General features: G+C 53.1%; 1 protein-coding gene across 1 annotated transcript in view; it reads left to right on the top strand.

The window, feature by feature from the left end:
• The window catches only part of Abcc8 (ATP binding cassette subfamily C member 8), a 71906-nt gene that overhangs the window by 37471 nt on the left and 17616 nt on the right, over window positions 1–16819 (top strand). The window contains exons 11-20 of the mRNA XM_051174291.1: window positions 25–65; window positions 1383–1528; window positions 2433–2538; window positions 2669–2785; window positions 3144–3219; window positions 3777–3882; window positions 11712–11744; window positions 14094–14132; window positions 14980–15078; window positions 16494–16578. Coding sequence (XP_051030248.1) covers window positions 25–65; window positions 1383–1528; window positions 2433–2538; window positions 2669–2785; window positions 3144–3219; window positions 3777–3882; window positions 11712–11744; window positions 14094–14132; window positions 14980–15078; window positions 16494–16578 — 848 coding nt within the window. The remainder of the gene's footprint in view (window positions 1–24; window positions 66–1382; window positions 1529–2432; window positions 2539–2668; window positions 2786–3143; window positions 3220–3776; window positions 3883–11711; window positions 11745–14093; window positions 14133–14979; window positions 15079–16493; window positions 16579–16819) is intronic.

The raw sequence follows: 16819 nt of genomic DNA, 5'->3' as shown, positions 1-16819 counted from the left end.
CCTCACTTTGTGCTTCCTTCACAGTCTTCATGAACACGGCCATCCCCATTGCTGCCGTCCTCATCGTAAGTCCCTTTCTCTTCTGCACAGGGCTGCGGAGGGGGCAGGTGGAGAGCCATCCAGATCCCCGTCCTTTGCACCAGGGTCTCCAGAGTTGAGTCCAGAATGGGGGTGAACACAGATGGACCCCTCTCCGCTCCACACAGACAGGGCCTCTGTTTAACGTGCTGGGGGATGAGACACAATAGAGGAACGAAACTTTCTTTTTAAAATAGCTGCTAGGGATGGGGGTGTGGCTCGGTTGGGGGGGGACTGCTTGCCTAGTTCGCACGAAGCCCTCAGCTCTAGGCCAGCACCATATAAAGTGGGCGTGGTAGCACATTCTGTACTCCCAGCACTTGGGAGACAGAGGCAGGCGCGGCATCAGTTCAGAGTCACTCTTGGCTATGCAAGGCCAGCCTGGGCTATGCAAGGCCCTGTCTCAAAAAGAGGGAGGAGGAGGAAGAGGAAGGGGGACGGCATCGTTTACAGAATTTTAAGATGGCTATCTGTTCATTGCAAACACATAAAGATGGGACGCATCCTGTTGAAGAGAAAAAAATGGAGGTAAACCCCACACCCTACTCAGCATCTTTGGAGTGTTTCTCATCCTTTTTAAGCAGACGATATGTCACTTCTACAGAAATAGGACCGTGTTGCATACACAGTTGTGTAACCTGCTTTTTTAGATTCAGGAACATGCCACGCACGGCTCCCGGATCGTGGACTAACATGATCTACTTTGGCCAAAGCTGTGCCTTGGCTTAGCTGCGGAGGCAGGTCATGTGCCCTCCAGCAAGGCCCCGGGCCCCTGGAGCCCACACACCACCCCCATCTAGCCTCCCCTTGGTGTCTGCCCCTGAACTGAGGTTCTTTTAAAAGATACTGATATTTCCCCCGAGGCCGGCATCCCTGAGCAGCTCAGAGTGCACAGGCTGTCAGGCCTGCTTGGGAATTCATTTTCAGGGTGATTTATTGAGCTGATTCCTGGCCTGCACTCTGGGAACTGTGCTACAGAGCCAGTCAGGTAGTTGGGGGCAGAGCCAGGAGCAACTATTTTTGTGTTCTTACCAGACTGAGGATAGTGACACTATCACCCAGAGTTCTAAGTGGAGCAGGAGCAGACCCAACCCTGTTTATTCCCGGCACGTAGGGGCAGGACCGAGGGAGCAGCCCCACCCCTCGCACGGGTCCTGGACTTGCTGGGGACATTTCCATGAGACAACTCAAAGTTTCCTCACAGTGCCCGTCAGCTTCCTAGCTTCCTTCCCAGGGCCTTGGGGTTTCCGGTGTGAGAGGGACCCATACCCCGGTCACGCTACCTCTCCTCCGTTTATCCACAGACCTTCGTGGGCCACGTCAGCTTCTTCAGAGAGTCGGACTTGTCACCCTCGGTGGCCTTTGCCTCCCTCTCTCTCTTCCACATCCTGGTCACACCACTGTTCCTGCTGTCGAGTGTGGTTCGGTCCACTGTCAAAGCTCTAGTGAGGTGAGAGGGATCCAGGCCATTCTCAGGGCTGTCCGCCACGGGACACACCTCCCTGGGACCCAGGCCTCCTTTGAGCAGCTGTTAAGGGAAAAGACTCTACCACGCTTATGTAACAATTAGCATGGCTTCTGGCATCTAGTCCATGCTCCCCAGACACTAGCCACTGTGAGGAACTGTTCTTAATCCCAACTAATCTTAACACTAGCCAAACCGTAACTGGAACGATTTAACTAGTAAAACCCAACACCAACCATCCTGCAGCCTTATGGTTCAACTAACTGTCTTTAACATTAAACTAACTAAATCAAACAGAGGAACCGCCAATCCAGACTACTATAGATCGACCTTTGTGTGTGTGCGCACACGCGTGCGTAAACTTGGGTGTGGGTGGTGCACACCTGTACCCCATAACTTGGGAAGTAGAGGCAGGAGGATCAGAAATTCAAGGCTGTCTTTAATGAGGTTGACCTGGGCTGTATAAGACCCTGCCTCAAAACAACAGCAACAACAACAACAATAATAATAATGGGGCAAGTGGAGGGGTGTCGAGATGACTAAGTGGGTAAAGGTGCTTGCTGCCAAGCAGGGTGACCCTGACCTGAGTCCAATCCCAAGTACCCACATGGTAGGAGAGACCCAACCCTTCATTTGTCTGTAGCCCATGTGCCACCCCAACCCTACCACACAATAAACAAACAAATGTTTTTATTTTTAAACCCCCGGCAACACTTGTTACTCGGCCCAATGGAGTTGTCCGCTGCTCAGCTCCCCTGCAGCACAGCCGTTGGGGGGGGGGACACTTAGGACCAGGCACCCAAGAAGAGCTGTCTTCCCAGCACACTTCCTCCTCTCCCATCCTCTGCTCTGCGCAGGGGTGAAGGGTATTTCTTTGCTTCCCCTGCAGCGTCCAAAAACTGAGTGAGTTCCTGTCCAGTGCAGAGATCCGTGAGGAGCAGTGTGCCCCCCGAGAGCCTGCACCCCAAGGCCAAGCCGGCAAGTACCAGGCAGTGGTAAGTGCCCAGCCTCCTACTCCTCCCAACAGTTTTATCCAAGTCCTGCAGCTTGTGCCAACTGTACTGAGCCCCACATTCCCCCAGAAGGGACTCAGCCCAGGGGCCCTGACCTCCTAACCATCCACAGCCCCTCAAGGTTGTGAACCGCAAGCACCCGGCCCGGGAAGAGGTCCGGGACCTCTTGGGCCCACTGCAGAGGCTGGCCCCCAGCATGGACGGGGATGCTGATAGCTTCTGTGTCCAGGTGAGCCCTCAACCCTGAATCCACCATACACCCAACCTCAGCACCATTTTCCAAGAGAAGCTTAACAGCTCAGGACCAAGAACCTGGGTTCCACATCCCCTGTCCAAAGGCCTCCCTCCCTGCTAAGAGGAATCCTGAGGCCGAGGACATTTCCACCCCACTCATCAGGGGATGCCCCTCCTTATGCCCACTTGGGTACCTCAGACGGGCTTTAATCCCGTACCGCCCTGCCCAGGAAAGCACTCCAGGGGTTAGAAATAGCATCCATTGGCCTTTATGAGGGAGGCAGACAAGGGGCCTCCTCTCTGAATCCCCACTCCTTCTGCACTCTTCTGCACCGTGGGGATGGATGACGAAGATCATCGGAGGCTTCTTCACCTGGACCCCTGATGGAATCCCCACTCTGTCCAACATCACCATCCGTATCCCTCGAGGTATGGCCCAGCTCACATCTCCAGATGTGACCCCCCAGCCCCATGTCCCAAACAGAGAGGAAAAGCCAAATCAGCATTTGCTAAGGACCTGCCCTCTGCTGCCCAGCTGGGCATTCTGAGGTCTGAGTTCCAGACAGAAGCTGGCTGTGCCCTCCAGGTGTCCACAGACAGAAACCGGCCACCCCTTCCCGCAAGTCAGAGTAAGACAGTGACACCCTGATGTCAAACAGCTGTTGCCAGTGATACTTTAACAGGTGTCACACTTGAGTAGTCTAGGAGGATGTATGGAAATGGCGGCTCTGAACATGGGCATGTTCCCATCACCCTGGTGGCAGAGGGTCAGGCTGGCGCTGTGAAGACACTATGGGGAGCTGGGCTCTCAGGGAGCACTGTAGGGAAGAAGCAGAAGATATCGGGAGTGGAGGGAGGACCTGGGAAGCCAGAGGCATCTTAGGCATTCTGGGTGTGGGAGGGGATGGGGCCCGGGGCCCCATCTGGATGAGAACTGCTCAGACTGCAGCCAGATCCTCTCCCATCTGCTGCCTCCATTGCCACAGGCCAGCTGACCATGATCGTGGGGCAGGTGGGCTGCGGCAAGTCCTCGCTCCTCCTCGCCACCCTGGGGGAGATGCAGAAGGTGTCGGGGGCCGTCTTCTGGAACAGGTACTTTGGCTCCTCTCCCTCCAGCCATCCCTGTCTGTGCACGGTTCACTGTTGGTCTACCGAACGCCTCTGCACTGAGTGGGCGTTTAATGAATGCTGCTGTTTCTCTCGTATTGTCATCATCCGTGTCCATTCAGCCCCTGCTGTGTGATGTGCCAGGTTCTTTGCATAGTTGTGCGCATGAATGATTCCCTGGGGTCCTTCTAACCAGCAGAGTAGTATTGCCAATTCTCAATTTATAGATAAGAGCTGTGTTTGCCCTAATGCAAAAAAAAAGCAAGCAAGAGGCAGAGCGGAGATTCGAACTCAGTTCCTGTCACTCTTAAATCTCTAGTTTCCTCCCTGTGGACTTTGGCTTCACATTTTTCATCAGAAAAACAGACTGGGCCGTTCTGGGTGTGTGTGGAGGGCCCAGATTCTCCATCCTACTTACTGAGAGGTCCCTCAGTGGTCCCCTGGGAAGAGCTGGGACTTAGAATTCACTGTGCTGGCTTCGGGTGAGGAGCCGTTGCCTATTAGCTGTAAGTCTGTGACAAGGAGGCAGGGGCCTCAGAGTGTGAGCTGAAGGAGGCAGAGTGTGTTGGTCCCTTAGCAAGCATGGCCTCACCAAAGTTGAGGTAACAGCGACCGAGGCGCAGGGAGTTGGGTCTCTTTCTGTGGGTGCATACATCAGAGCACGACCTTAGGGGTGGCCATTGCCTCGGGGTAGAGTGCCCTGGATCCCGTGCCAGACAACTATTCTCTAACCTCCATGTTAGAGGTTGTGTGGGTCCAGTTTCTCCCCAGGGTGACGCCTTTCTAGAAGGGACTGTGGCATTCAAACCCGGAGCTGGCCTCTGGGGTTCCCTGGCCTTGTGCCACGTAGCTGGTAAGCAGAACCGCCTCTGACTGGACGCTGCCTCCCTTCTCCTCCTCTCCATCTCACCCCACAAATCATCACGGCCAGCTCCTCTGGCCACCAGGGACTCCACTGGCCCCACCCCACCTCTCCTCCAAGATGCTCCCGGCTGCTGCTTCTCTCCCTTCAGAAACCGGCCCCAGCCACTGGGAGGCCTCTCCGCGGTGGCTGAGGCTAAGTGCCTTTCATGTGCCAGGCACTGACCGGGACCTTCTGTGTCTCTGTCAGTCCCTCACCCTGAGAGGCCGATGGTGCGCTCTCCCCTTCAGATAGGAAACGGAAGTGAAGCTAGGCCCCCAGTTCTTGTCATGGCAGAATCTGCAAACAAGTGGGCACCTGAGCTTCCACCGTGAGCTGAAAGAGCTCCAGGAAGACGTAACATCTCAGCCGATGACCCAAACGTTAGCAGCCTCTTGGCTGTGCCGCACGCACGCATGCACACACGCACGCACACGCCTATATCCACACATACACCCTTCACAGACTCCTCTGGCTTTGCACTCAGCAAAACCTGCTTCCTCAATGGATGTCCAGGCCCACTTGGGGCATGGAGAAACACTGAGGGGCCGAGATTCTCGCTGCTTCAGAGTCCACCTTGCTCTCCTCCCTGGACCAGCTTCCCCAGGCATACATAACAGGTTACTTGTAGCCATCCCGAGGTGCCTCTGAGAACCCACCCCTGGCTCAATTCAAGCCCTGGCTTCTCCACACCAATACATTACTCTATTGAGCCTAGCTGTGACACCAGAGCCTGTGTGTTAAGTGATAGTTAAGACTTGGCTCCTGCTGCAAGGGAAGGCAAGAAAACCAGCGTGACACCAGGGTATCCAGAGAACAAGGAGGTCTGTGGCCCAGGGGGCAAGCCCAGTGAGAAGCCCCTTGAGGATGAGTGTGGGCTCATCTAACGGAAAGGGCGGGGGTGGAGAGGAAGGTATCCCAGGAGAGGTCACTGCACAGGTGAAGGCCTGTGGGTATTGAAGAGGATGGCTCTGGGTGCCTGGCGTACTGAGTGTGTGGGATGCAGTGATGAGAGACTGATGAATGAGCCTGACACAGATTAGATGTACCAGGCATGAGAAATGGTACTAAGCTGAAAGACTTTGGAAGTGCCTGCTTCTGATAAAGGATGATGGAGTGGGGGAAGGGACCAGAGAGGGGGCCAGTTAGGAGCCTGTTACAGTGACTGCAAGGAGTCTAAACCGACTCTGTGTCTTGTGCTACATTTGTCCTGCAAAAGGGTACCCATGTCTCCATCTGGGCACCTATGTCAAGGCAAGAGCTAAGAAAGGGAGGTGTATGTTGGATGCCTCTCATTCCTGGCAGAAGATCTGAACCCAACATATGGGACCTCGGGTCTTCAGAGAGATTGATGCACTTGCAAAGTGAGCCAAGAACAAAATAGCTTTTGACCTCGAGGCCTCTCCTGATAGATAATGCATGCCTCCAGCCAGAGCTGGGCCGAGTCCTGGTGACCGGGCAGCCAGAAAGAGGTCCAGAGGCACAAGGCAGGAAGTTGGGGGATTCGGGAGGGGCAGTGTCGAGAACGCTCTGGGGAGATAGATGGTTGTTGGTACAACTGATCATTTATTCCTGTGGCTGAGCAGGCAGGAGCAGATGCTCGGGGCCACGCTGCTCGAGTTCAGATTTGGTCTGTGTGTTTTGGAAAATTCCATAAGCGTTCTGTACCGTTTCCCCTTTTAACCCATGGGGCTGATGAGAGGATTAACCTAGCATGTAGCAAAAGCCCTATAAATATTATGATAAGCATTATTCAGCCATGGGCCGCCTTGCCAAGAACAAAATTCCCGTACTGTACCCCAGCCTGTCTCCCAGGAGAGACCATAGTGAGCTCCCTGGAGACGAGAACCACACTATTTTTCTCTCCAAATCCATAGTCACTTTAGTAAATGAAGTCATTTACAAATAAATAAACCAGGGACAGCTTGGGGCTGTGTTAATGTGTCTCTCTCCCGGAAGCCTTTGTCCACGTTGCTCCCAGACGGGGGCTCCGGGGTTCTGCACCCACTTTAGGAAAGAGCCAGCCCTGCTCCTTGTCCTCTGAGTGGCCATCTGTCTGTGTGGCTCTGGGCCCCTTAAGCTTCCATCTGCCCCCCCAGTGTCCAGTGCAGTGAAGTCTGACCTTTGCCCTCAAGAACTCCAGGTAGCAAGAACTATATAGAAGGAGCCCTGAGATGGGCACTGAGACTCCATCAGCTGAGGCACGTAAAAGCTGGAGGGCTGTCCTGAGCAGAACTTGGTTCTGGGTCTCAAGAGCCACGTGACTCCCACACAATCCCTTTCGTGAGTCATCAACCTCTCTCTGGCTTCCTGACTCAATGAACTGTCAGCCTGGGAATTTGCAGACTCCCTACGTAATCTCTAAGAATTGAAAACATGTTAATAAAAAGTCAATATTAGCAGATACGCTCAGGTACAGTTTGTTTCCCAGGAAGTGAAAAGTAAGGCCATCAGTCCCTAGCATAACTTCTCATGTCCCCAGAAAGTCATCAGGAAGTAGGCCCAGGAAAGCACAGGGTGGGGAGAGGGTCCCCAACTGGTGAGGAAGTACAGATCCGGTTTCCCCGGGGCTCACTGCCCCCACCCCGCACCACCTGCTGTGACACCACATGTGACCCACCAGTGTGACTGGCTATGCCCTACAAGGACCCTCCTAGCTCTGGGCCTTCCTGAGAGCCTGCCTGTCGATTTGTGGCATCTGGCTCAAAGTTGTCTGACTCTACCCTTGGTTGTACCCGAGTGTGCTGAGGAGAGACTGGACACTCAGGGGCTCCTGGTCTCCTGGGGGAGGCCAGTGGACAAGAAGCTTGAGAAGGACCCAGGCAGGCTTGGGGACCAGGTGGCCTCTTTAGTTCTGACTGCCACTCCCTGGATTCGTGACCTTGGGCAGGTGGCATCGCCTTCCTGGTACTCAGTTTCCTCCTTTAAGGCAATGACAAAGACCCTGCCTTTTCTGACTCAGATCTGGCCTTGGCACCAGCTGCACAGAAAACCATGGGTGGAGGTAACGCTTCAGGACAGTCACGGGCCTCCGGGAGGGAGGACACTGGGCTGCGGAGGCTCCGTGAGTCCTAACCTAGGCCCACCTAAGTTCTGTCCTCCCCCTTCTTACTCACTGCTGGGATCCTGAATGGACGCTGGGGCTGTTAGTTACTCTGCACCGCTGTAATCAGAATACTGGAGAAAATAATGTAAGGGTAGTAAACAAATTGTTTGGGCTCATGGCTACAGCCCTTTGGATGTCTGTGAGCTGAGGCCAGCCTGATCTACATAGCAAGTTCATCAGCCAGGGTCATACAGTGAATGAGACTCTGCCTTTAAAACAAAATCCACAGCCTCTGGCTCGGTTGATTCCAGTGAGCCATAACATCACGGCCTCTGGGAAGGTTGAAAGAGAAAGGAGCTTCATGGCTGGCAGGAAGCAGGGGGTGGCGAAGAAGACAGGGACAAGATAGCCAGGGTCCCTCCCTAGTGACCTGCTTCCTCCAGGTAGGTCCCACTTCCAGCTCCTCCAACCTCCGCAAACGTTACGACCAAACGGGGACAGTGTTCAGCACCTGAGCCTGCCCGGAGCATTTTATATCCGGAACACAATGCACATTGGGTACTTGACTCCATCTCTGCCTGCAATCTCCCCGACCCCAGCCCTTCATGCCACCCCACCAACAGACAGACAGACAGACGCACGCATGCACGCACCTCTATGTGCTGCGCTGATGAAGCTCTCACACACTGGCAGGCTGTACCTTCTCCTCGCTCGGTGGAAAGGAAGTAGGGACTGCTCTCGGTAAAGGGGCTTCACATGTCACAGCCACAGAGTCAGACCGTAGGACTATGTTCTTCCCACCTCTTCGCTCTGCCAGTCTTGTTCTCTACCCAACCATTCCATCTTTCCGTCTCTGGGACTTGATCCTTCCCATCCCTCGAGATTCGGCTTGTCTGGCTTCTATGAAACGTTTCTCGTTTCTTCTTCTTCTTCCAAATGACTCAAAAGTTACATTTTCTGCCAGGCCTGGTGGTGTGAGCTTGTGATCCCATTTGCTTGGTGAGTTAAGGGAGGAGGGTGGCAAATTCAAGGCCCCCGAGTTCAGGTACAGTCTAGGCAGCTCAGCAAAACCTCAGCTCAAAATAAAAGTGGGGAGGGGGCCGGGCCGCAGCCCAGTGTAGAGCACTTACCTGGCATCATGAGGCCTGGATTCAACTCCTGGTACTACATTTTGTAATTCCAAACAGGTTCACTGAGGGCTGGAGGGAAGGCTCAGCAGTTAAGAGTGTGTATTGCTCTTACAGAGGACCTGAGTTCAGTTCCCAGCACCCACATTGGGAGGCTTACAACTGTCCCAGGGGATCCTACACCCTATTCCTAGGTGTCCTAACACATGTACACAAATACACATAATTAAAAGGAACAATGTAAATGTAAATTGGGAAAGATGCACAACTATAAAGAAGGTAAAAGCATGCACTACCTCACCTCCCCAAGTTCTTTTTTCATTTTGTACGTTTGTGAATCATCTTCCTCAGAATTCTCTAATGCTTTGCCTGGTGTGTTGTAACTCCCTGACTTCTGTCTGTCTGTCCGACTGACCCTTCAGACTGTGAGCCCCTACATGGCAGGCCTGTGCCCTAATGCAGCTTAGCATGCAGAGTGCAGGCAAGGAGAACAGAATACCCCAGTAAAGAGCGTGCTGAGCAATGGGAAGCCGGGGCTGTCCCATCCCGGCACCCGGGAAGCTGACAGGTGGGTTTGCTGCACAGCCACACTAGCTGCATCAATGAGCTCCATCCAGATCGTGGTAGTCCCTGTCTGGAAAAAACAGGAAGTCGCTCTGTGTTGCCCTCTGGCCTTTAACTGCATGCACCAACCCTTACACGTGCCTGCATGAGCAAGTACATACAAAACACAGGCAAACACTCCAGCCGTCAGGGGAGAACATGCTTGCCAAACATACTATTCTTTACTTCTTAGCTTAACTTTATAAGGTTCCTGCTAGAAGCTCGGGTTACAGCGGAAAGAGGAAGTGAACCCAGGTTAGCATTCCAGCTCCCCTTCTTTCCGGCTTTGTCACAAGAGCCTGTTCTGCAACCCTGAGACTCGGTGTGCTCGTCTGTAAAATGGAAACAGGATGCAGTTGTAGGGGGAGACCGGAGCGTGAGCACAAATTCCCTGCATGGGAATGGCCGAGAACCCGCCCACCCCTCACTCTCTCTCTTCCATAATGATCAATACGCCTGCTAACAAGCTCCATTTATCACAGATCTGGCATGTGCTGAGCACTGCGGGGGCTGGAAAAGATGCTTTTCCTGCCTTCAAATCCCACAGGGCACACCAGGCTCGCTCAGGCACTGATGGAGAGCGAGGCAGTCCATTAGGAGGGCTAATTGAGCAGCCGGGATCAGGATGAACCAAGTCAGGGTTGAGTCACGACTAGAGGTGGTGTGCCGAGTCCTTGGGGATGCCACGGACATGCAGAACACATCCTCTGCTGCCTGCTCTGCAGGAAATGTCCAGAGAGAAACTCACCTGTGGCCACAGAGCAGGGACTTCCAGCTCTGATTGATTTCTCTGCCCCATGTTAGTGATCGGTCATAGCAATCTGCCCTGGGAGAGCGGGCAGGGACCACAGAACCCAAAGGGAAGGGCCAGGGGCTGGTGATGACAAGTGTGTCATGACCTCACTTGCTCCTGCCCGAGACTACCAGGCTCTTGTCATTTTCTGGCTGTGTGACTTTGAACGAGTTACTAACCCTCTCAGATCCTAAATATATCTGCAAAATGGAGGTGAGAAATCAAGACATGCCTCCATGTGGTTATTTTGTACATAGGAAGTGATGATTCTGGGATCAGAAAGATGGCTTAGAAGAGCCCAGGCTGCTCTTCCAGAGGACCCAGGTTCAGTTCCCGACACCCACCCACATGGCAGCTCACAGCTGTCATAGCTCACATCTGGAACTCCAGTTCTAGGGAATACAAACGCCCTGTTCTGATGTCTGGTGTTAGCAGGTATAGGCATCACATGATAAACAGACTCACACCCAGGCTAAATATCCATATAAATAGACAAACAAGTGGCCATCCTATTACAGTGCGTATCAGTAATTATAAAAGCTCAGTACACGGAGATAACTGTGTGGCTTAGTGCAGGCTACAGTCCCAGCATCTGATGGGAGCAGGTACATCAGGGGTTCAAGGTCATCTTTCGCTATAGAGAAATTTGAGGTTAGACTGAGCTGTGTGAGGCCCTATCTAGAAGTACTACTAATTTAGTGATTGTAATTATGGATAGATATGAATACAGAGAAGGTTCTTTTCCCACATTTGTAGGCCACAGTGTGCATTTCATTGGTGGAAGATATTTCTGGAAGGTTGAGAGGTGTTGAGCTGGGACAGGAGAAAGACCACAGAAAAATGTGGCCCCAAGATTCAGATCACTGTTTTCCAAAGTGGCCTCTTACTGTGAGAGGATTTGCCTCACTGCCCTCACAGGTTCGAACCACCTACTGTGCACACAGCCATTTTCTACTTTTTAAAAACATTTGCTCCAATTACTTCTGATCTGCTGTCAGAGCCTGCAGTTTGAGAAGCACCATGTGCAATGGTGACTGTAGGAGACGGAGGCTAAGTCACATTCCCTCCCTGAGCTCAGTTGCCCTGGGTGTAAAACCAGCGTGGTACCCAGCCAGCCTCCCACGGCCCCAGGTCAATTATGCCTGGAGCAGAAGCTGAGCCTGTGCTGTTCGGAGGGTACCCAGCCAAGTGCAGAGATTGAGATGAGTCAATTCTGCACCCAGGAAGCCACCCGGGCCCTGGGAAGGGTGGGAGGTGGCAGGTGTAGGGATTGTTTCTCCACGAAGCTCCAGTGTGACGGAAGGCAACGGGAAATAACTGGTGTTCTCTTTCTTTCTGACCCAGCAGCCTTCCGGACAGTGAGGGAGAGGACCCCAGGTACTGCTCTACTGCTCTGGGACAGGGTTGGCACAGGTAGGGTGGGGGGGGGGCTGTGGGTGAGAATGCTAAGTGTGAATCCAAGGGTGTGTGGCCACATGTTCTCAGGGGCTAAAGCATGCGGTCTCGACGAAGGTAAAACGTGGTTTGCAGAGAGGAGGAAAGAATCTCAGGTGCGACAATGCGGTGTGCCCATCTCAAGGGTCATAGACATACATAGGGATCCGTTGCCTGTGGTACTATGGTGCATGATGAGAGGAGCGTGCCTTTATCCCAGACCTCAGGTGGCAGATTGCTGTGAGTTCAGGGCTAGCCTGCTCTAGCTAGTGTTATGAGTTGTTTTCCCACCAGCCTGGTCCCACAGCCACGCCAGCCCCAAATAACACACAGAGACACTATATTAGATATAAAGCTGTTGGCCTGTTTCTAATGTTTCTTATTGGCTGGCTCTGTCTTAAATATTAACCCATTTCTATTAAACTAAGTACTTCCATGTGGTCTCATCTTACTGGAGAGAGGGGCTGACTTTCTCTCTGTCAGTCCTCCATCTTGATCTCCTCCCTACTACTTCCTCTTTCCTCCTCGTCTCCTAGTCCCACCTACCTTGCTTTCCTATTGGCCAACAGTGCTTTGTTCATTAACCAATAAGAGAAACATATTTACAGAATGACATCTCCCATCAAGCGAGCGCTACATGGGGAGAACCAGTCTCTAAAACAAACAACAACCAAAACAAAAACAAACAAAAAAGTCATAACGATTGTCACTAAAGTCAATAAAACAGTTTCTTATGGAAAAAAAGAATGGTCCAAGCTGAAGCTGTAACTCAGTTGGCAGAGTGCTTGTCCCAGCAAGCACAAAGTCCTGGGTTCAATCCCCGGAACCACATAAACCAGATGTGGTTTTGCTGCCTGTGGTCATATAGGTCAGGTATAGAGACAAGAGGATCAGAAGTTCAAGAGCATCTACTAGGGAATTGGAGCCCATTGGAGTCCAGCTTGGGTTACATAAGCCACCACTGCCCAAGATAGCTAGATAGGCAGGCAGATATTGTAAGTGAGTGTTTGCCATGGGCCGGAAAGAGACAGAGGAAAGGGGTGTAACTACTGGTCACACAAGGCTGGTTTGGGGGTGACCATGTTCTGGAAGTAGGTAGCAGTGCTGGCTGTGTAACCTTGCGAATAAACCAAAAACCACCAAGTTAATGTCAGAAGCCAGGGCTGGTGGCGCACCTGTAATGCCGGCACCTAGGAGGTAAAGGCAAGAGGATCAGGAGTTCAAGGCCAGCCTAGAACACAAGAATACCTGTCTTTAAATTAAGAAAAAAAAAGTGTAATAGAAAACAAATAATTAGAAAAAATATTTCTTGGAAGGCTCCAGGGATATGAGAAAAAAACAGACCTTGTCTATACGCATCCCTCTGCAGCATAGGAAATTCAGTCATGTTAAAGACGCTCAATGAAAGTCTAAAAATCCCCAAAGAAATGGATGGGTGACAGTGAGACAGCGTGCCTTCCCTCCTTCCCTGAGAACGTGGGAGAAGCCTGGGGGCTGTGGCCGGGCTGGCCCCTCTGCGATGCAGCTCAGGCAACCAAGGCTTCATCCCCAGCCCCAGAGGCACCTCCTTCCTGCCTCTTCCCGGCTTGTCTGTCCCTTTGTCCCCAGCCTCCCAAACCATAGTGATTGCATGGCTCGAGCCAAAGCCCAGATGTGGCCAATGAGAATAAATTAACGGAGATCTGACACTGGTGCTGCTTGGAGCAGGCCAGGGTCCACCAGCACCGGTGCTGATGTGGCGCCTCGGCATGCTAAGGCTCTCCTGGTGTGTGTGTGTGTGTGCGCGTGCGCGCGCGCGTGTGTGCCTGCGTGCATGTGTGTGGACTGCAGTCCATGCTTGGGACCTCTCTCTCTCCCAGCCTCCCAGCCACAGGTGGCCACCCACGTGGTACTGCCACATTCTATCCACTGCTTGGCCCAACCTGGCTGCGCTCAGAGCACCCAGCCCAGCTGGGTGCAACCCTGTTAGTCTGAGGCCTTGGTTGCTCATTTGAACCTTGTTTCAAGGCTGAGGCTGCAAAGTCCTTCAGGCTACTCTGACCCAGGAAGTTTCCCTGCGTGGGGCCTATCCCCCCACCCATTCTCCCCAAATGAACCAAGTGCTGGCCCTCTTCACACACATGGTCAGGCAGTGAGGCTCGCCACTTCTAGAGCCTCATCCGTGGCTGCAGACTGGGTGTCACACCTTACAGACACACAAGATGGAGTCTGAAGGAGCCGGGGACCTCCATGGGGGTCCCAGTCCAGGGGAGGGGGGGACGGGTGCTGACCTGTGTCTCTTCCCCTCTGCAGCAGCCCAGAGCGGGAGACATCGACAGGCTCGGATATCAGGTACCAGTGCTGCGCGTATATGCCTGACTGGCAGGCTTCCTTCAAGGGGTCCAGGAGCCGTGAAGCCATTGTGCCCTGGGAGTAGCTGTGGGTCCCAGGAAGAGCTCTGTGCTCTGCTGCGGTCCAGGAGTGGGCGTACCTCCACAGCTCCTGGGGTGAGGGGAGTGGGTGGTGGGGCTTTGGAAGGTCCAGCCCGCTGAATGTGATTGCCGTGGCCCTGGCTCCATAATAATGCTCTCTGTGTAGAGTCCAAGCCGTTGAGAGAGCAGGGAGCTGGGTAAGGAAATGCTTGGCTTGGGGACACTTGGGGATCCTTCCGCCTCAGGGTTAACGCTAGGATGAAAGTCCTGTAGGTAGCCACCTGAGGCGTGGGCCCTCTAGGGCTTTGGCTGGACCTCAGAACACTGCTTGGTCCCCAGATGCAGCCATGCCTGCAGAGGTTCCACCGGGTCTCCTCTGACCTGGGAGATTGCCCTCTAAAGCTTATATCATAGGGGGCCCTCCCCCATCCTCCCTTCTAATGAGCCAAGTCCTGCGTCTCCTCATATACCCATGTGATCACAGGGAGGTTCCCACGCCTGGCCGTACCCAGCCCCTCATGTTGGCTGGTCCCTGTGATTAGAGGCACAGAGCAGGGTTGGAGGAACTAGAGATCTTTTTGGAAGACAGAACATCAGGAAAAATATGACTTATGTTGCACAACAGCCATCACAGATCCCTGTCACATGACCTGGCTGTCTCAGTACAATCGCCCTCTTGCTCCAGTCTGAGCCAGTGGTTGGCCTGACAATTGCTCTAGAATGAGCCCCCAGGGAAGAGCCTCACCCTCACCACCAGTTTGTTCCAGGAGCAGAGGCCCCGTGGCCTACGCATCTCAGAAACCATGGCTGCTAAATGCCACTGTGGAGGAGAACATCACCTTTGAGAGCCCCTTCAATAAGCAGCGGTAACAGCCTCCGGGAGAGAGACTGGGGAGGGGTGGGTATGGTCTTGGCAATTGTGGACATCATGGAGTTCAGCCGGCACCGTGTAGTCCATCTGGAAAGGACCCAGAGGTACCTGGGTCCCAGCGGTCCCTTCTCATGGGTGAGAGGAGGGAGAAGGCATTGCTGCCTTGTCTGGCTAGGACAGGAGTGGGGCTAAGCTATAGGCATGGTTAATCTTGTAGTTCCCCACTGTTGCATTCAGTCACGCACACGCACACACACACCACACACACACCACACACGTGCACTCACACATGCACTCACACACACACCACACATACACACACACAGGCACTCACACACATGCACTCACACACCACACATACACACGCACTCACACACCACACACACACCACACATACACACGCACTCACACACATGCACTCACACATACACACACACTCACACACGTGCACTCACACATACACACACTCACACATACACCAGATATACACACACACTCTCACACACACCACACACACACATGCACACACACATATACACACACATACACACACACTCACACATACACCAGACATACACACACACTCACACACACCACACATGCATGCACACACACATACACACTCACCCCCACTCACACATACACACACACACGCACACACACTCACACACATACCACACACAGCCACACACACTCACGCACACACGCACACCACACACAGCCACACACACAGCGCTCCTTGCTGACAGTCATCGCCAGCATCCACTGATCGCTTAGTAGTTGCCTCAGAAGAGTGCTGTGCTCTTCATACACACACTTGTCCTTGACACAGTAACAGTCCTATGCCCATTTCGTGGGTGAGGAAAGCAAGGCTCTGAGGCTTAAGTAAATTACCAAGGCCAGCCAGTCAATTACTGAAATTAGTCTTGAATCCAAAGCTGCCTAAGGACGTGTGTCACCAAGAAACTCTGAAGTCTCCATGGATGCCGGCTGGGACCTGGGCAGGCTAAGAGCTGGCCAGAAAAGATTAAAAGCAGGCTAGGCAAATATTTGATCAGCCATCATCATTACCACCTCCAAAAAATCCGCAGTGGTTTTCCCAGATGGTGCTCCAGCATGAGCTCTGGCTGTAGCCATTCCCACGGCTCAGGGACCATGAGCCCCCTCGCTTCCCTCACTCAGCCTATTTGCTCCCACACAGTTTCATCCTTCAAATATTTAACTTGCCCCAGGCTGTGTGAGCGCTGACCTTAGCTCTTTCGTGCTCTCCTGGTGTTTGCTTGCAGTAGGCAGGAAGTGCATTAAAGGCTTTACTCACTGGGGCCCAGCAACCCACAGACTAATAACCATACAAGGACTGAGGTCCCACTCTGACCAGGCCACTCAGATGAGCCCCCCCTTACTCTCCAGGTACAAGATGGTCATCGAAGCCTGCTCCCTGCAGCCGGACATAGACATCCTGCCCCATGGAGACCAGACTCAGATCGGGGAACGGGTTAGTGTCAGCTCTCACCCTGCTCCCTACCCATGTTCCCACTGTGCCTGAGGTCCTTCTTAGGAGGAATGAATAATGGAATTGGACAAAGGAAAGGGATGAAGAGCTTTAAATAGTATGGAACTGGGACCGTTGTCCTGTACTGTGTGGCTCTTCCTGGGGAGACATAAAGAAATCTCTCTTGGCACCAGATAGGGCACCAACAACAGGCCAAAGACCAGTTCTGTCCAAGTCTGTCTTA

This window comes from Phodopus roborovskii, unplaced genomic scaffold (genome assembly GCF_943737965.1).
Source record: "Phodopus roborovskii unplaced genomic scaffold, PHOROB, whole genome shotgun sequence".
In the NCBI taxonomy this organism is placed as follows: Eukaryota; Metazoa; Chordata; class Mammalia; order Rodentia; family Cricetidae; genus Phodopus; species Phodopus roborovskii.
Note: the sequence above shows the minus strand (reverse complement) of the source record. Positions and strands in the feature narration are given on the sequence as shown.